This window comes from Mirounga leonina, unplaced genomic scaffold (genome assembly GCF_011800145.1).
Source record: "Mirounga leonina isolate KUSES-001 unplaced genomic scaffold, KU_Mleo_1.0 Mir_418, whole genome shotgun sequence".
In the NCBI taxonomy this organism is placed as follows: Eukaryota; Metazoa; Chordata; class Mammalia; order Carnivora; family Phocidae; genus Mirounga; species Mirounga leonina.
In genome coordinates, this window is record NW_023270739.1 from 12,086,787 (window position 1) to 12,104,376 (window position 17,590).

The following is a 17,590-nucleotide window of genomic DNA, read 5'->3' on the forward strand; positions in this document are numbered from 1 at the left end:
ACTACTATGGCTACTTAGAATCAGAATTTAATCTAGGCACCTGGAAGAATTCTGAGTAGAAAGCACATCAGAAACAATGGTATAATAGTTTATCAACAACTCATGAGTGTAAAAGTGTATGTATCTCTAAATCCATGTGGTATAAGTAAAATGAATCCTAAGAGGACTTTGTTGCTTTAAAATAACAAAGCTTAAACAACAAGTGTTTAAGAATATGGAGAAAAAGGAACCCTCTTGCACTGTTGGTGGTAATGCATACTGGTACAGCCAACTATGGAAAACGATATGGAAATTCCTCAAAAAGTTAAAACTAGAACTACCCTATAATCCAGTAATTGCACTACTGGGTATTTACTCAAAAAATATAAAAACTAATTCAAAGGCATACATGCAACCCCTACATGTATAGCAGCATTTTTTTACAATAGCCAAAGTATGGAAAAGTCTAAGTGTCCATTGACAGATGAATGGATAAAGAAGTTGTGGTGTATATATACAATGGAATATTACTCAGTCATAAAAAAGAATGAAATCTTGCCATTTGCAACAATATGGATGGAGCTAGAGAGTATAATCCTAAGCAAAATAAATCAGAGAGACAGATACCATATGATGTCATTCATATGTGGAATTTAAGAAACAAAATAAGGGCGCCTGGGTGGTTAAGCGACTGCCTTCGGCTCAGGTCATGATCCTGGAGTCCCTGGATCGAGTCCCACATCGGGCTCCCTGCTCGGCGGGGAGTCTGCTTCTCCCTCTGACCCTCCCCCCTCTCATGTGCTCGCTCTTTCTCATTCTCTCTCGCTCAAATAAGTAAATAAAATCTTTAAAAAAAAAGAGAGAGATCAAGAAACAGACTCTTAACTATAGAGAACAAACTGATGGTTACCAGAGGAGGGGTGTGGGGGTAAGGGATGGGTGAAATACGTGATGGGGATTAAGGAGTGCCCTTGTGATGGGCACTGGGTGATGTATAGAATTGTTGAATCACTACATTGTACCCCTGAAACTAATATAACAGTGTATGTTGAATATATTGGAATTAAAACCAAAAAATAAAATAAAATAAAATCACAAAACTTACTTGTTTTAAAAAAATTGTTTTAAGGTAGCAGATCTTTTATATTCTTAGTTTTAAGTTTTCTTCTACCTAAATTAACATTATTGGATTAAACTACCTACCATCTTTAGATGCTATCCCGGTCTTTGTCAGTTTGGCAGAGAAGCAGTGATTTCCACATGGGCCATAAAATACAGACACATGAAACACATAAGGCATATAGAGTGCTTACCATTTTATTCTGATTTTTCCTTGGGCTGTGTACTATGTAAAATGCCACTTATGAAAACTTCCTTTCAGATTATATACTATGTCTAGAGCCAGAGAGGGAATTAATTCCTTTTTTTAAATTGCGTTGATGTTTTTATTTTTACTTTTTGTTTAGAGGTGCTACATCCATGTGTTTAAAAAAGAAAAAAAGAGCCTAAAAGGATATACAATAAAAAGCAGGTCTCCTTCCCACCCCTTCACCCTCACATACCCGTTTCTCTGAGGGAAAAGATTCTTTTGTTGGTAACCAGCTGACTCATTTACATTATTGTCTCTAGTTTTATTATTCTAGTACAGAAAATAGAATTTTTAATAGGTAAGTAATCCTATTTCCCACATGGAAGGTAAAACTGTTTTAGACCTGGTAACAGTGCTTTAGTTGATTGGGATGGTGAGAGTGGTTCCAGTACTGATGTCTAGTATATATCTTCTCCTCTCTATAGCATTCACTCATTCTGTTTATATTGAGTAGATTTAGGGATGAGGTCAGAGTATTTTTATTTTTTTTATATACACATATTTACATATATGTCTGATAAACTGTTGTTTTCTGATGTGTTTTCTACTTAGAATTTTTCCCAGTTAAATTCTGAACTTAATATAGGACTTTTTTTTTAACTTCTTTTTTTATGTTCTGAAGAAATGGTAAACTTAGCAGACACTAATGTAGGCAAAACTTGGATATGCTATTAATCATATGAATCTTACTTAAATTATTATTATTATGCAGTTAAATCTTGCAGCTTCCACATTTGGTGCCAGAACGGTAAGCTACCAAGACCATATACATTCTGGGCCCAGCAGAAACTTTTAATGAAGAGTTGAAACATTAAAACATTCTCATTATATTCAAGAAACAGGGACTAAAGTCTATATAGATGGACTCACTGAAATGTAACAAAATGTTCTGTTCAAAATCTTAGAATAAATCAAAGAACATCTAAAGCCACTAATATTTCACATGCATAGAATTTGTATTATGCTTTTTGAGTTATTTTGGATTCTTGCCTTATTATTTTATAGTACATGCTCATTTGAATAAGAGAATTCATTCAGCAGGTCTTGACTGAGTGCCTACTATGTACAAGGCAGAGTTCAAGGTGGTGCAGATATATTAGGGAACCAAAAAGAAGATATTCCTACCTTGGCAGAGCTTATATGATAGTGGAAAGGAGGCAGATAATAAACAAGTAAATATGCATGTCAGGTGGTGCTAAAATAAAGTGTGGAGTATTAAATGCCAAGGTGAGGGGAAGGTAATTACTTTATATGGAATCATGGAAGGCCTCACTTCTAAGATGACATGTAGCAAACATGTGAAGGGACTGAGCCATGCAAATATCTGGGGTGTGATATTGTGAATTCACAACATTTTGCACCTTGTTCCATCAAAAGGTCGCATTTAAATCTGGGTTGGTCATATAACTTATTTTGACCCACTGACAAGGAAGACATTGAGTTCCAAATTCTAAGCTTCAAGCAACCTTGAAGCTTCTGCCTTTGCCCTTTTGGAATGCTTCTTGTATTATGCAGGGAATATGGGCTAGAATATCAAATTTTGGGAGACCATATAGAGATAGAAGGCCAGTCAACAGGCAGCACCAAGATCTGAGATGTGGGAGAGAGATTATTTCAGATCCTCTAGGCCCGGCCAAGCTGTCAGCTTATTGCAGACTCATAGGTGAGTCCCAAGTGAGACCAACAGAACCACCATCTAGTTAATTGACAGACTTGTGAGAATCTGTCATTTTGAGCTGCTAAGATCACTGCAGCATGGGGAAAGAATGTTGCAGGCAGAGGGAGCAGTAGTTACAAAGACCTTCATGTGGAAGTGTGCCATGACTTGTTTAGGAATAGCAAGAAGGCCAGCATGGCTAGAAGCAGTGAATGAAAAGGAGAGAAAGGGTCAGAGAGATTGCAAGGAGCCATATCATAGGACTTTATTTATAGACCATATTTAAGAGTTTGGCTATTACTCTGAGTGAAATGGAATCCATGGCGATTTTTGAGTAACATGAGTGACATGATTTCACTTACATTTTCTTTTCTTTTTTTTTTAAATTTATTACTGAAGTATAATTGACATACAGTGTTATATTAGTTTCAGGTATAGAGCATATCGATTCAACAATTCTATCTATTACTCGGTGCTCACCATAAGTATAGTCACCATTTGTCACCATACAATGTTATTACAATATTATTGATGATATTCCCTATGTTGTACTTTTCATCTCCATGACTTACTTATTTTATAACTGGAAATTTATACCTCTTAATCCCCTTCATCTATTTTGTTCATCTTCCCACCCACGTCCCCTCTGGCAACTACCAGTTTGTCCTCTGTATTTAAGAGTCTGGTTTGTTTGTTTGTTCATTTGTTTTGTTTTTTAGATTCCGTATATAAGGAAATCATATATTTGCCTTTTCCTGTCTGACTTATTTCACTTAGGATAATAGACTCCAGGTCCATCTATGTTGTTGTAAATGGCAAGATTTCATTCTTTTTTTGTGACTGAGTAATATTCCATCATATATATGTGTGTGTGTGTGTATATATACACACACACACATACACACACACACACGCACGCACACATACTACATCTTCTTTATCCATCCATCTATCATTGGACACTTAGGTTGCTTCCATATCTTGACTATTATAAATAAAGCTGCAACAAACAGAGAGGTACGTATATTTTTTGAATTAGTGTTTTCATTTTCTTTGGGTAAATACCCAGTAGTAGAATTTCTGGATCATATGGTATTTTTATTTTTAATTTTATGAAGAACCTCCATGTTGTTTTCCACAGTGGCTGCACCAATTCACATTCCCATCAACAATGCATCAGGGTTCCCTTTTTTCCATATTCTTGCCAACACTTGTTATTTCTTGTCTTTTTAATACTAACCATTCTGAGTGGTGTGAGACGATATCTTATTGTGGTTTTGATTTGCATTTCCCTCATGATGAGTGATGTTGAGCATCTTTTTTTGTATCCGTTGCCCATCTGTATATTTTCTTTGGAAAAATGTCTATTCAGGTCCTTTGACCATTTTTTAAATTTAAATCTAATTAATTAACATAGAGTATATTATTAGTTTCAGAGGTAGAGTTTAGTGATTCATCAGTTGCATATAACACCCAGTGCTCATTACATTAAGTGCCCTCCTTAATGCCATAAGAGACTCTTAACTATAGGAAACAAACTGAGGGTCCTTTGACCATTTTTAATCAGATTTTTTTGGGGGGATGGTGTTGAGTTTTATTAAGTTCTTTATATATTTTGGATATTAATTCCTTCTTGGATGATATATCATTTACAAATATCATCTTCCATTCAGTAGATTACCTTTTTGTTTTGTTGTTTTCCTTCATTGTGTGAAAGCTTTTTATTTCGGTGTACTCCCAATAGTTTAATTTGCTTTTGTTTCCCTTGCCAGAGGAGATGTCCATAAATATGTTGCTAAGGCTAATGTCTCAACAATGAGAAGAAAGTGAATATGCCACAAAATCATAGGTGGTTTTTTTTTTTTAACCTGCTAGAGAGTTGAGGACACAGAGAAACCTAAATAAATTCCATAAAGAGATGAGCTTTTCATAGGAAAGAGACTCATGTCTATATCCATGGAGGCACAGCAGAAAAAGAAGGGAATCCACTATAGTTGAGAGTAAAAAGAAACCAGTCAAAATTTACCAAGCTTTTCATGGTCATGCATGGACTGACATGGCAGATTAGAATTCCAGGAAACCCTGGTCACAGTCAAGTTCATACGCACTCTCTAGTTCTTTCAGTACTTTTGTGGAGTACCAGTGGCAATATACCAAAGGCTGGGGCAAGGCAGAAGAGCTGAGAGAGATCCCTCATTGAAGTGCTACTGGGCATTCACTTAGTGCAAAGTAGCAGTCCACTGAAGCTGGGACAGCAGGATGTCTCCAGACACACAGCAGGACAGACAGAAGGATGTCTTCAGAGGTTCAGAAAATTGGGGGACAGGGCTGGAAAACAAAGAGAATTCCCCATCAGCCACAGAGCTGATGGGTAGACAACAAAGCAGAGAGAGATACACAGTTTGTAATGCTATTGACTGGGCTGTAAAGCCATCTAGAATCTTGTCTATACTCCAATCCTGAGCCCTGTTGAAAAGTCTGGATCCTACCCTCAAAATATTTGAACCCCAGTGGTGAATGGAATTTAACAAAAGCAGCAACAAAGCCAAGCCCCACCTCAATTACAGACTACAGTAATTCAAATTCTAGCAGTAAGAGCCAAGAGTATGTGCTTTTTTTAGAGATAAATATTATTTGTTCCATCTCTCTTCTTTATACCATTGTCTGTCATATAATCAAAAATTATGAAACACATGAAGAAGCAGGAAAATGTGACTTGCAATCAAGTAAAAAAAAAAAAAAGAAAAAAAACAATAGAAATAGTCCCACAGTTGATGAAGATGTTGGGATTAGAATAAAGGACTTTACAATAATTATGCTATAGATATTAAAGAATCTAGTCAAAGGTGAAAAACGTGAATAGAAGATAATGTCAGTATAAAAATGGAAACTATTAAAAAGAAGGAAATGAAGAATTCATTCAGTGGGCTTTTCCAGAGTAGACAGAGCAGAAAAAAGATCAGTGAACTTGAAGACTGGCAATTGAAATTATCCTAACTGAAGCACAAAGAGAAGGAAGTGTTTTTAAAAAGGGAACGGAGTGTGACACTAACCTAACATATGTAAAACTGTAGACCTAGAAAAAAAAAGGGGAGAGAGATTGGGACAGAAAAAAAATGTTTGAAGAGATAATGATTAAGAATTTTCTAAAATTGGGCGCCTGGGTGGCTCAGTCGTTAAGCATCTGCCTTTGGCTCAGGTCATGATCCCAGGATCCTGGGATCGAGTCCCACATCGGGCTCCCTGCTCTGCGGGAAGCCTGCTTCTCCCTCCCCCACTCCCTCTGCTTATGTTCCCTCTCTCACTGTGTCTCTCTCTGTCAAATAAATAAATAAAATCTTAAAAAAAAAAAAAAAGAATTTTCTAAAATTGATAAAAGATATCAACCCACAGTGTCAAGAAGTGTGACAAAACCCCAAACAGCATAAATATAAAGAAAACCACCTCTTGTCACATCAAAGTCAATAAACTGAAAACCAAAGTTAGAAAATTTTATAAGTAGCCAGAGGTGAAAAGACCTATTCAGGGAACCACAATAAGAATGTTGGTGGCTTTTTTTTTTTTTTTAAGATTTTTATTTATTTATTTGAGAGAGAGAGAATGAGTGAGAGAGAGTGCTCATGAGAGAGGGGAGGGTCAGAGGGAGAAGCAGACTCCCTGCTGAGCAGGGAGCCTGATGTGGGACTCGATCCTGGGACTCCAGGATCATGACCTGAGCCGAAGGCAGTCGCTTAACCAACTGAGCCACCCAGGCGTCCCTATTGGTGGCTTTTTAAATCAGAAACCATTGAGTCCAGACAGTAATTGAATGCCATCTTTAAAGAACTACACACAGGACCCCTGGGCGGCTCAGTTGGTTGGGTGTCGACTCTTGGTTTAGGCTCAGGTCATGATCTCATGGTTTGTGGGATTGAGCCCCGCATCAGGCTCCTCACTCAGTGGGGAGTCTGCTTGAAAGATTCTCTTCCTTTGCCCCTCCTCTCACTTGCGTACTCTCTCTCTAAAAATAAATCTTAAAAAAAAACCAAAACCCTACAGACAACTTTGTTAACTTAGCAAAAATATGCATTTAAAAAAAAAGAGAAGCTAGTGATGCCGGGGTGGCTCAGTCATTTAAGCATCCAACTCTTGATTTCCGCTCAGGTCATGATCTCAGGGTAGTGAGATTGAGCCCTGCACCAGGCCCCACATTCAGCGGGGAGTCTGCTTGAGAATTTCTCTCTCTCTCTCTGTCCCTCCCCACTGTTCTCTCTAAATAAATAAATCTTTAAAAAAAAAAAAAAAAGAAGAAGAAGATAGTCTAAGGCTATACCACCCTGAACTTGCCTGATTGTTTGATCTCAGAAGCTAAGCAGGGTTGGACCTGGTTTGTACTTGGGTGGGAGACTGCCTGGGAATACCTGGTTCTATAGGCTCAGATAGATGATGATAGATAGATAGAGATTTAAAAAGGTAAAATGAAGACATTTGCAGGCAGACAAAAACAGAATAATTCATTTCCAACAGATCTGTACTGTAAGAAAGACTAAAGGAACTTCTGCTAGGTGAAAGGAGGTCATTCTGGATGAAAGACAGGATCTGCAAGAAAGAGGAAAGAACACATAAATATATGGGTAAATATAAAAGACCAACTTTTTAAAATTTTTAGTTATGTATATTTATATATTCTATTTTCTTTAAAAGACTATTGACAGGTTAAAACCAACTAATAGCAGTGAATTGTAGGAGATAATATCAATATTAAGGGGCTTGTAACATATATAGAAATAAAATTTATAACAGGATCACACAAGATGGGAGCAAAATAAATACAAGTATCTATAAGTTCTTACATTATTCAGTAATAACATATGATTTGTAGGTAGACAGTGATAAGAATGTACATTGTGATCTAAAATAGCATAAAGAGCTATTTCAAAAAAGTTAATAGAGGAGTTTAAAATGGAATACTAAAAATATTTGACTCATTTAAATGAAAGCAGATGGGTAGATTTAAGCTCAACTGTATCAATAATTTTATTCAGTGTAAATGGTCTACTTTAAGCTTGCCATTTAAAAGGCACAAGTTGTCAGACTGGATAAAGAATAAGTAAGAACCAACTATATGCTGATTAGAAGAGACATTTAAAAAATATGAAGAAGGGCACCTGGGTGGCTCAGTCAGTTAAGTGTCCAATTCTTGATGTTGGCTCAGGTCCTGATCTTAGGGTCCTGGGAAGGACCTTGGGCGCCTTGCTTAGCGGGGAGTCTGCTTAAGGATTCTCTCTCCTTCTCCCTTAACCCCTCCCCCTGCTCTCTCTTGCTCTAATTCGCTCTAAGATCAATAAATCTTAAAAAATATAAATAAATAATAAAAATAAGAATATGAAAAACAGGAGATACAGGTTTCCAGTTGTGGAATGAATAAGTCACAGAAATAAAAGGCACAGCATAGGGAATATAGGTCATGATATTGTAATAGTGTTTTATAGTCACAGATGGTAGCTACATTTGTGGTGAGCATAGCATAACATATAGAGCATTTGAATCACTATGTTGTAGGTCTGAAACCAGTGTAACATTGTGTACCAACTCTACTAAAAAAAAATTTAATTAATAAACCCTTTGAAATAAAAAAGACTGAAAAAAAAACTTTGCAAATAGTAAGCATAAGAAAGTAGAATTCAAGACAGAATTACCAGAGATTAAGAGCAATCTTACATCAAGAAGATATAACTATTATAAATGTGTATGTACCAACTAACAGCATAAAAATATGTGAATCTCAAACTAACTCTTATTAATAGAATATACAAAAATTAATAAAGATACAGGTGATATGAATAATGCTATCAACCAATTTGGTATATTGGTATTTGCAGAACACTACACCCCAAAACCACACATTCTTTTTTAACGCATATGAAATATTCACCAAGATAGACCATATGTTCAGCCACAAAACATATCAATAAATTTCAAAAAACTGACATCTTATAGAATATATTCTTTGACTTTAGTAGAATTAAAATGAATAGCAAGAGAATTGCAAATATTTATAACTGCTAATGAAAACTACACAAAAATTTATGGGATTCACAACATACTTCAGTTAAAAAATAGTGTTACTATTAGGGTAATTTCTTTAAAATATTAAAACTCAACTTGCCATTAAAAAAACATGGGATTCAGCTACAGCAGTGCTTAGAGAAAAATTAATAGCTTTCAGTACTCTATTAGAAAAGAAGGAATCAAAGAACTAAGCTTCCATCTTTTTAAAAAGTAGAAGACAAGAACAAATCAAACCTGTAGTATAGTAAGTAGAAGAAAGAAAATAGAGGAATGGAAATCAATGAAACAGAAAGCAAACAATAGAGAAAATAAATTGCAATAGTCAATTTATTGTCTCTCAGCTCTAATCCACCCTTCTACGTCCTGCTTTGTGATAGTGAAGCTGGATGCTGTCAACATTTCTCCTTTGTCAGCTGGCTTGATACTAGGTTTTGTCGAGAGATGGTGGTGGTTCTCTGCAAAGTCATAGTAGGACAGAAGGGGCTTTCCGTTTTGGTGGCCACTTTTTTCTTGGCACACTAGCTGGCAGTTGAGCATGTGGGAGACCCAGTAGTGTTTACCTCAGCCCCCCTTCTGGACATGCCCCAGTCTAACCACACCTTCTGGCACATTTCCCTGCCCCTTGATAGGCCACTTCCACAGACCAGCTCCAGCTTACCTACACCCTGCAGCAAGTTTCTCAGCCACCCAGTGTGCTGTTCCTATGAACCAGGTCTGGCTTTGCCCTTTGGCAAGTTCCTTCCCTACAGGGAAGGTTTTGTGTTACTGTGGCAGGAGAACCCATGCACTGAGGTGTGAATCTCAGTGGAGGGTTCTTTTTTTCGAAGTTCTTAATTCTTTATTTTCTTATTTTCCCTCCATTTAGTGGTGGTAGTAGTGTTCTGCAATTGCTAATTTTGGACACCTTGGACAACAGACGCCACATAATGTAATTCTAAATTTTCTAATAGCCACATTTAAAAAAGTAAAAAGAAACAGATGAAGTTAATTTTAATAATATATTTTACTTTTTTAAAAAAATATATATTTTATTTAACCCAGTATATCAAAATATTTTCCTTTCAATATAAAATTATTAAAATATTAAGCTATTTTAACCTTTTTTCATGTGAAGTCTTTGGAATCCAGTGTATATTTTATTCTTACAGCACATCTCTATTCCAACTAGCTACATTTCAAGTGCTCAGAAGCCACTTCTGTGGCTACTGACTATCTACCATATTGGAAAGTGTAGCCTTAACTCCTCTTTTACTCCTTGTCATTGTTGACCACCTTTTACTTGCTAATAATTCTTTATATTAAATTTTCCCTGTTCAAATTTTTGATGTGGTTTCTGTTTCCTGACTGAACCCTGATTGATTCAGTCAGCAAAGCCAAAAGCTGGGTCTTTGAAAAGATTAAATTGATAAACACTAACAATCTTGATCAGGGTGAAAAAGGGAGAAAATCACTTTTATCCAGAAAAAATGGGGGCTATCACTAGAGATTCTCTAAATTTTACAGACATAATAAAGGATATTATAAACATATTGCCAATAAATTATGCAACTAAGATGAAATGATGAAAAACTTCTTGAAAGTGCAAGTTATAAAATTCTCAGGAAAAGAAAAGAAAAAGTTAATAGCCTTATATCTCTTAGAGAAATTGAATTTATAATTGAAAGCCTTCCCATAAATAAAACTCCGGGCCCAAGAAGGCTTTAGTTGTGAATTCTATCACATATTTGGGAAAGAAATCATACCAGTTTTATAACACTTTTCAGAAAACATAGGAAAATGTTGGGAACACTTCCCCAAAACACTTCTTTTGTGAGACCAACATAACTCTAACAGCAAAACCTGATGAAGAAATTTTAGGAAATTTTAAGGAAAAAAAAATAGCCAAATGTCCTGCCAGAAACAGACTCAGATATCCTTAACAATATATTAACAAATTGAAATTAGCAATATTTTTAAATAATACTACATTAGTTTAGCCCAGGAATACAAAGTTGGTTCAACATTATAAAAATCAATTAAGGTGATCCTTCCTATTAATAGAATATAGGAAAAGCTATGATTATCTCAATAGATGAAGAAAAAGCATTGGATATAATTCAACATCCATTTATGATTTAAAAAAATTTTAAACAAACTAGGAATAGAAAATTGGTAAATGTTAATTTGATAAAAGTTGTCTATTAAAAACATAGTGAATGTCATTCTTAATGGTGAAATACTGAGTGTTTTCCACCTAAGATAGGGTGAAAAGCAAGGATATAAACTTTCACCACTAACTGAAAGTCTTGCCAGCATAATTTGGGAAGAAAAAGAGTAGATAATTAGCTTATCACCTTACCCTCATCTCCATAGTCTCTATCATAGCATTCTCTTTTTTTCTAATAGTTATTATGTATTTACTTTTTATTTTTATTTTACTTATTTATTTTTTTTTTTTTAAGATTTTATTTATTTATTTGACAGAGAGAGACACAGCGAGAAAGGGAACACAAGCAGGGGGAGTGGGAGAGGGAGAAGCAGGCTTCCCGCCGAGCAGGGAGCCCAATGTGGAACTCGATCCCAGGACCCTGGGATCATGACCTGAGCCAAAGGCAGATGCTTAACTACTGAGCCACCCAGGCGCCCCTGTATTTGCTTTTTAAATTTACCTCTGTGTCACCAGTCTTCCTCAGTAAGCTCCAGGAGGGAGGGACCTAGCATTGTATCTGGCCTGTAATAAAGATTATAATATTTGAGGGCGCCTGGGTGACTCAGTTGGTTAAGCGACTGCCTTCGGCTCAGGTCATGATCCTGGAGTCCCAGGATCGAGTCCCGCATCGGGCTCCCTGCTCGGCAGGGAGTCTGCTTCTTCCTCTGACCCTCTTCCCTCCCGTGCTCTCTGTCTCTCATTCACTCTCAAATAAATAAATAAAAATCTTAAAAAAAAAAAAAAGATTGTAATATTTGATGTATAAATGAATACATTTAATGTTTGGGGAACCTTCTCCTCCCTAGCTTTTCGTTTTTCTTCGGGAGAGATATTCACTAATTTATCCCCAGGGAAGAAGTGAAAGATTTCATTGGTGAGTTTAGTAAAAGGAGCTAGGTGAGTATAGCTCAGATTGTACCTTTTCTTGTCACTTACTGAGAGCACACATCCTATTTTCTTCTCCTGTGTGATAAATTTTAAGGGGGTAGCCCATACTGCAGGAAGGGGATGCTTATCATTGGGTGGATAAATCTGTTTAATTCAGGGGTAAAATATTAGCAAGCTTACCTGCTCATAAACCTAGTATGTTTTCTCCAATTCATCTTTACTAGTAATGTGGTCTACATTTTGATCTTTAGGTGTCTGACTTACGTTCTCTTCCTTTTCAAAAGTGTTAACAGACTTATCTTAAACTCTATCATCTATCTAAAAACTAAAAAATTATTTATAAAAAAAAATCATAGAATTGCAAACTACTATTTAGGAAAAAAAGTTGTAACATATATGGCAGAGAAAGGTTGCTATCATTAAAATATAAGGAGCTCTTACAAGTCCATAAGAGAAAAATTCACTGCAATAGAAAACCAAGCAAACATAACCTGCAACTCACAAAAAAAGAAATATACAAATGGCTAGTAATAATAGCTGTCATTCATTGAACTGTATACTATGTCCTTAACAATTTACATGCATTATCTCATTTACTCTTTCAGCAACCCTGTAACATAATGATTTTTTTTTTTCATTTTACTGTAGCAAACACATAGTGTTTATTATGTGCTAGGGACTCTCTAAGCACATTACTCACATTCTACCCATTTTATAGATGAAGAAGCAGGCATGAAGAACTTAGCCATTTGTGCAAATAGTTGAGCCAGTCTTTGAACTCAGGAGGTCTGACTTTAGATCCTATGTTTTTTAACTACTACTCTATACTGCTTCACTATAAAACAAATATAATGCTTTCCTACTCTTATTTTATTTCTGAATTTCAAAAACAGTATGTGATTGAACTAACAAATGGGAGCAATGCAACAGTGTGTAAAATAAAAAATAATTACCTTATTTGCACTCCTAAATTTAAAGGTAACAGCTATTGACAGCTTGGTATACATTCTTCAAGATGTTCAAGAAAGGAAAATTTTTAAAATGAGGTACTGTTTTTTTGTGTATACCATTTGTATGTTAGTGGTTTTTAAAAACCTTTAACATACTACTGGCAAGTGTATGGGGAGCAAGCACTTTGGTATACTACTGATGAGAGTGTGAATTGGTACAATATATCTGGTGGAAAATTTGGCACTGTCTGTCAAAATTTTAAATATGCTTATCTATTCATTGTTTTTCAAGGAACTGTTTCTAGGAAAAATAGAACAAATGCCCCAAAATGTTTAAGATGCATGCATAAAGATAAAGATATACCCTGCAAGGTTTATAGTAGTATTTTTTTTTAACCCACCATTGGGAACAGCCCTTGTCTAAACTGTACAGGTTTGGAGAATTAGTGTGTTACTATAGCTAGTAGCTAATATTTTACCCCTGAGTTAAATAATAGTAGACTTACAGTTGATTTTTTTTTTCTTGTAAGATATATCAGAATAGATTTTAGAATTAAAGTTACTACCCCCTTAGGAAATCACAATTCCCTGAAGTCACAGTCTCCACATTGAAAATCACTATAAGGAGGGGAGCCTGGGTGGCTCAGTCGGTTAAGCTTCTGCCTTCAGCTCAGGTCATGATCGCAGGGTCCTGGGATCGAGCCCCGCATCGGGCTCCCTGCTCAGCGGGAAGCCTGCTTCTTCCTCTCCTACTCCCCCTGCTTGTGTTCCTTCTCTTGCTGTCTCTCTCTCTCCCTGTCAAATAAATAAATAAAATCTTCAAAAAAAAAAAATCACTATAAGGAGATGTGTACAGAACTTATCAATATAGCACCTGATACTCAATAAATATTTGACATTATTACTATCTCTGTATCTCCACAGTTAACATTTTTTGGTAATCAGAAATAAAAAATTATAAAACAGACTACCTCTGCAAAGCAACATATACCGTATTAACTATCAAAGGTTTGTGAAAGGGCACCTGGGTGGCTCAGTCGGTTAAGCATCTGCCTTCGGCTCAGGTCATGATCCCAGAGTCCTGGGATTGAGCCGCGCATTGCATTGGGTTCCCTGCTCAGTGGGGAGTTTGCTTCTCCCTTTGCTCCTCCCCCCACTCATGCTCTCTCTCTCTCAAATAAATAAATAAAATCTTAAAAAAAAAAGGTTTGTGAAAGACCAATTCTTAGAATCAGCAGACATAAATTCAGCAGCCATAAATACCCTCCAGGTATTCTTGTTCTTTGTGAACTTGGGCAAGTCCCTAATATTTTTTAAAAGATTTTATTTATTTATTTGACAGAGAGAGAGAGTCAGCAGCAGAGGTAGAGGGAGAAGCAGACTCCCCACTGAGCAGAGAGCCTGATGCAGAACTCGATCCCAGAACCCTGGGATCATGACTCGAGCCGAAGGCAGACCCTTAACCAACTGAGCCACCCAGGCGCCCAAGTCCCTAAATTTTTAAAATAACCTTATCTGCCAAATGGAGATATCAACCAAAGTGCCAAACTGGGGGTTATTTTGAGGAGCGAATGAAATAATACAAGTGTAAATTATTTGAAAAGTAAAATGCTATACAAACGAATTTAGTGTAGGAAGCTGGTTTTAAGCATATTACTAGATTGTCTACTGCCTAGTATAATGCCTGAAATCTAGTGAGTGTACATTTCTTAGTTACATAATTCTGAATTTATAAATTGTGTGGTTTCTTCCTGCATATTCAAAGTTTGATTTATGTATAATCGTTTCATATGTAGAGTTTGAGCTTTTCACTTTTTCCCAGAATGTATTGTTATAATGGAAAAATAATTATTTAAATTTGTGTACATTTTTGTTCCCTTTTCTTACTTTAGGAATGGAACATTACTAAACTTTCAATTGAGTATGATTCTGAGCCTTTTGGAAAGGAACGAGATGCAGCTATTAAGAAACTGGCTACTGAAGCTGGAGTAGAAGTAATTGTACGAATTTCACATACATTATATGACCTGGACAAGTAAGTTTTTTTTCTTTTATTTTTTATGGTAAAATACACATAATATTTGTTGTCTCAACCATTTTTAAGTATACAGTTCAGTGGTATTAAGTACATGGACAAGGGGCGCCTGGATGGCTCTGTTGGTTAATTGTCTGACTCTTGATCTCAGCTCACGTCTTGATCTCAGGGTCATGAGCCTAAACCCCACATTAGGCTCCACGCTGGGCATTAAAAAAAAAATGTCCATGGCTCGCCCCGCCATGGACAAGTAAGTTTTAACCTGTGGGAGTTTTTTAAAATGGAAGTAACAACATATACATAATAGAACTGTGGGAGAATTAAATGAATATGTCAAACCCTTAGCATTTTATTTAACTGCTCGGATTTTTTAACTTACTCAGTGACAGATGCCAAAATTACAGATGTAGTGAGTGCATAAGATAAAAATACTTAGAATTTCAGTTTCAAACTGTTAAGAGTATCATAAAATTTACCTTGACTATTCTAACTCAGCCTGTGGTCTTACCTTTCTGGGCTCTTAGCAATATTAATTTCATATTTATATGACACAAAACCATGAAATGCTGTGATATATTTAGTATGATTGTATGAAGTTTTTTTATTTCATGTGTGTTTATCTTGTCAATCTGGATTTTAAGTCCAGTTGCCAACTGTATGTAATACTACTTTCTATAGCTGTAGTCCTCTGAACAGTGACATAATATCTTATTTCTCGAAGTGTATTTCTTGAAATACCATTTCTTGGTGATGCTTTGTCTAAAAAAGATTCTGTGGTCAAGTTTAAATTTAGGAATTATTATATGCTTTGAGTTTTGAAGGTTCACAGATTAATTAACTTAGTAACTTTTGGCATACTGTTGTCTTCACAAGTGCTGAACTTAAAATCTCATAATTTATGCACCTTTTAAATTATTTTGCTTTTAGTTATTTACTCATTTTATCTAGTTAATAAAGCTAACTCTATAAATTATATGACAAACTAGTTAATTTTATTCTACTTTTCCAAATGTATGGAAAAACTGTGGTTTGATTTCAGGCAGGGGTCTTATTTGCTATTAAGTCAGAAGTCCTATATCTCTTGAAAATAAACTTGCCTTCTAGTTTACCAGTTTTCTTAACTTTAGGAAGCTGATAGCAAGAAGGAAGTATATTTGGGGTGGGGGTGGGGGATAGGACTTTCCCTTTTTCCCTTCTAACTTCCTGGCTGGTCTAATAATTAAATTGACTTAAGACAGATTAACAGGAGAAAAATAAATTTAATTCATATGTCCAGGATATAAGACTGAAAGAAGTGAGCAAAGCAGGCAGCTTTTACACCTTTTAGAAAAAAAAAAAAAAAAGTAAGTTAGTGAAGAAATACCAAGACAAGTAAGTTTGGGTTTAGGGTAGCAAATGTATGAAGTTTATACAGCCTTCTCAGGCCTGAATTAACCTGTCTCTGATGATAAGGATACCTTTTACTCTCCAGGTTCTGGGAAAGTACCCTTCACATAGAGAATTTATTTCTTGCTTTCAGGGAGACAGAGCAGGGTCAGAGTGTCCTTCTTATGCTGTTTCTTAAGTAATTTTAATTCAAAGTAATCAATATGCCAAAGTGACATATTTTGGGGTGACCTGTCCCAAACCCCATCAGAGGCAAAATAGGATAAGAGCAGTTTGCATGCATCTAAGTGGGAGATTTAGTGTTATGCATATAATTGGATTGGTTAGTGGATTGAATGTGAATATTTACCATATATAATTCATCATATAAAAATATACAGAAAACATTTTTCTCAGGTCTTTATTTTGCTTAAGTTCTATAATTAGCAGTGTCTTCACTAGTATCACTGCAGTATCGCTACAGTCCACAAGTTTCATTATGACCCTGTGTATAAACTCGAAGTATTACACTGAAACAAAATTACTAAAAGCAGAGAGGATAGTTTTTGTGGTGTTTACTTTCTATACATACAATTTATATGTAACTGTATGTGGAATAATGAAAAATGTACTGTTTTTTTAATTTTATTTTTTTCATCATGGTAAAAGTGTACTGTTTAATCCCCATCACCTATTTACCCCATATCCCGCTTCACCTCCCCTCTGGTAATCATCAGTTTGTTGTCTGTAGTTAAGAGTCTGTTTCTTGATTTGTCTCTTCCCCCCTCCCCCGCCCCGCCTGTTTATTTTGTTTCTTATGTTCCACATATGAAATCATTTGGTATTTGTCTTTCTCTGACTGATATATTCCACTTAGCATCATACTCTCTAGCTCTGTCCCTGTTGTTGCAAATGGCAAGATTTCATTCTTTTTTATGGCTGAATAATATTCCCTTATATATATATATATATAATGTGTATATATACACATACATACATACATATCACATCTTTATCCATTCATCTATCGATGGACACTTGGACTGCTTCCATAGTTTGGCTGTTATATATGCCAATAATGCTGCTATAAATGTAGGGGTCCATGTAT

The 17,590-nt window shown here is 35.7% G+C and overlaps 1 protein-coding gene and 1 pseudogene across 2 annotated transcripts in view; both read left to right on the forward strand.

Moving 5' to 3' along the window:
* CRY1 (cryptochrome circadian regulator 1) overlaps positions 1–17,590 on the forward strand; it is an 88,785-nt gene that overhangs the window by 54,343 nt on the left and 16,852 nt on the right. For both annotated transcript variants that reach the window (XM_034987649.1, XM_034987648.1), the window contains exon 3: positions 14,975–15,117. In XM_034987649.1, coding sequence (XP_034843540.1) covers positions 14,975–15,117 — 143 coding nt within the window. The remainder of the gene's footprint in view (positions 1–14,974; positions 15,118–17,590) is intronic.
* On the forward strand, positions 7,304–7,420 carry LOC117998931 (annotated as a pseudogene).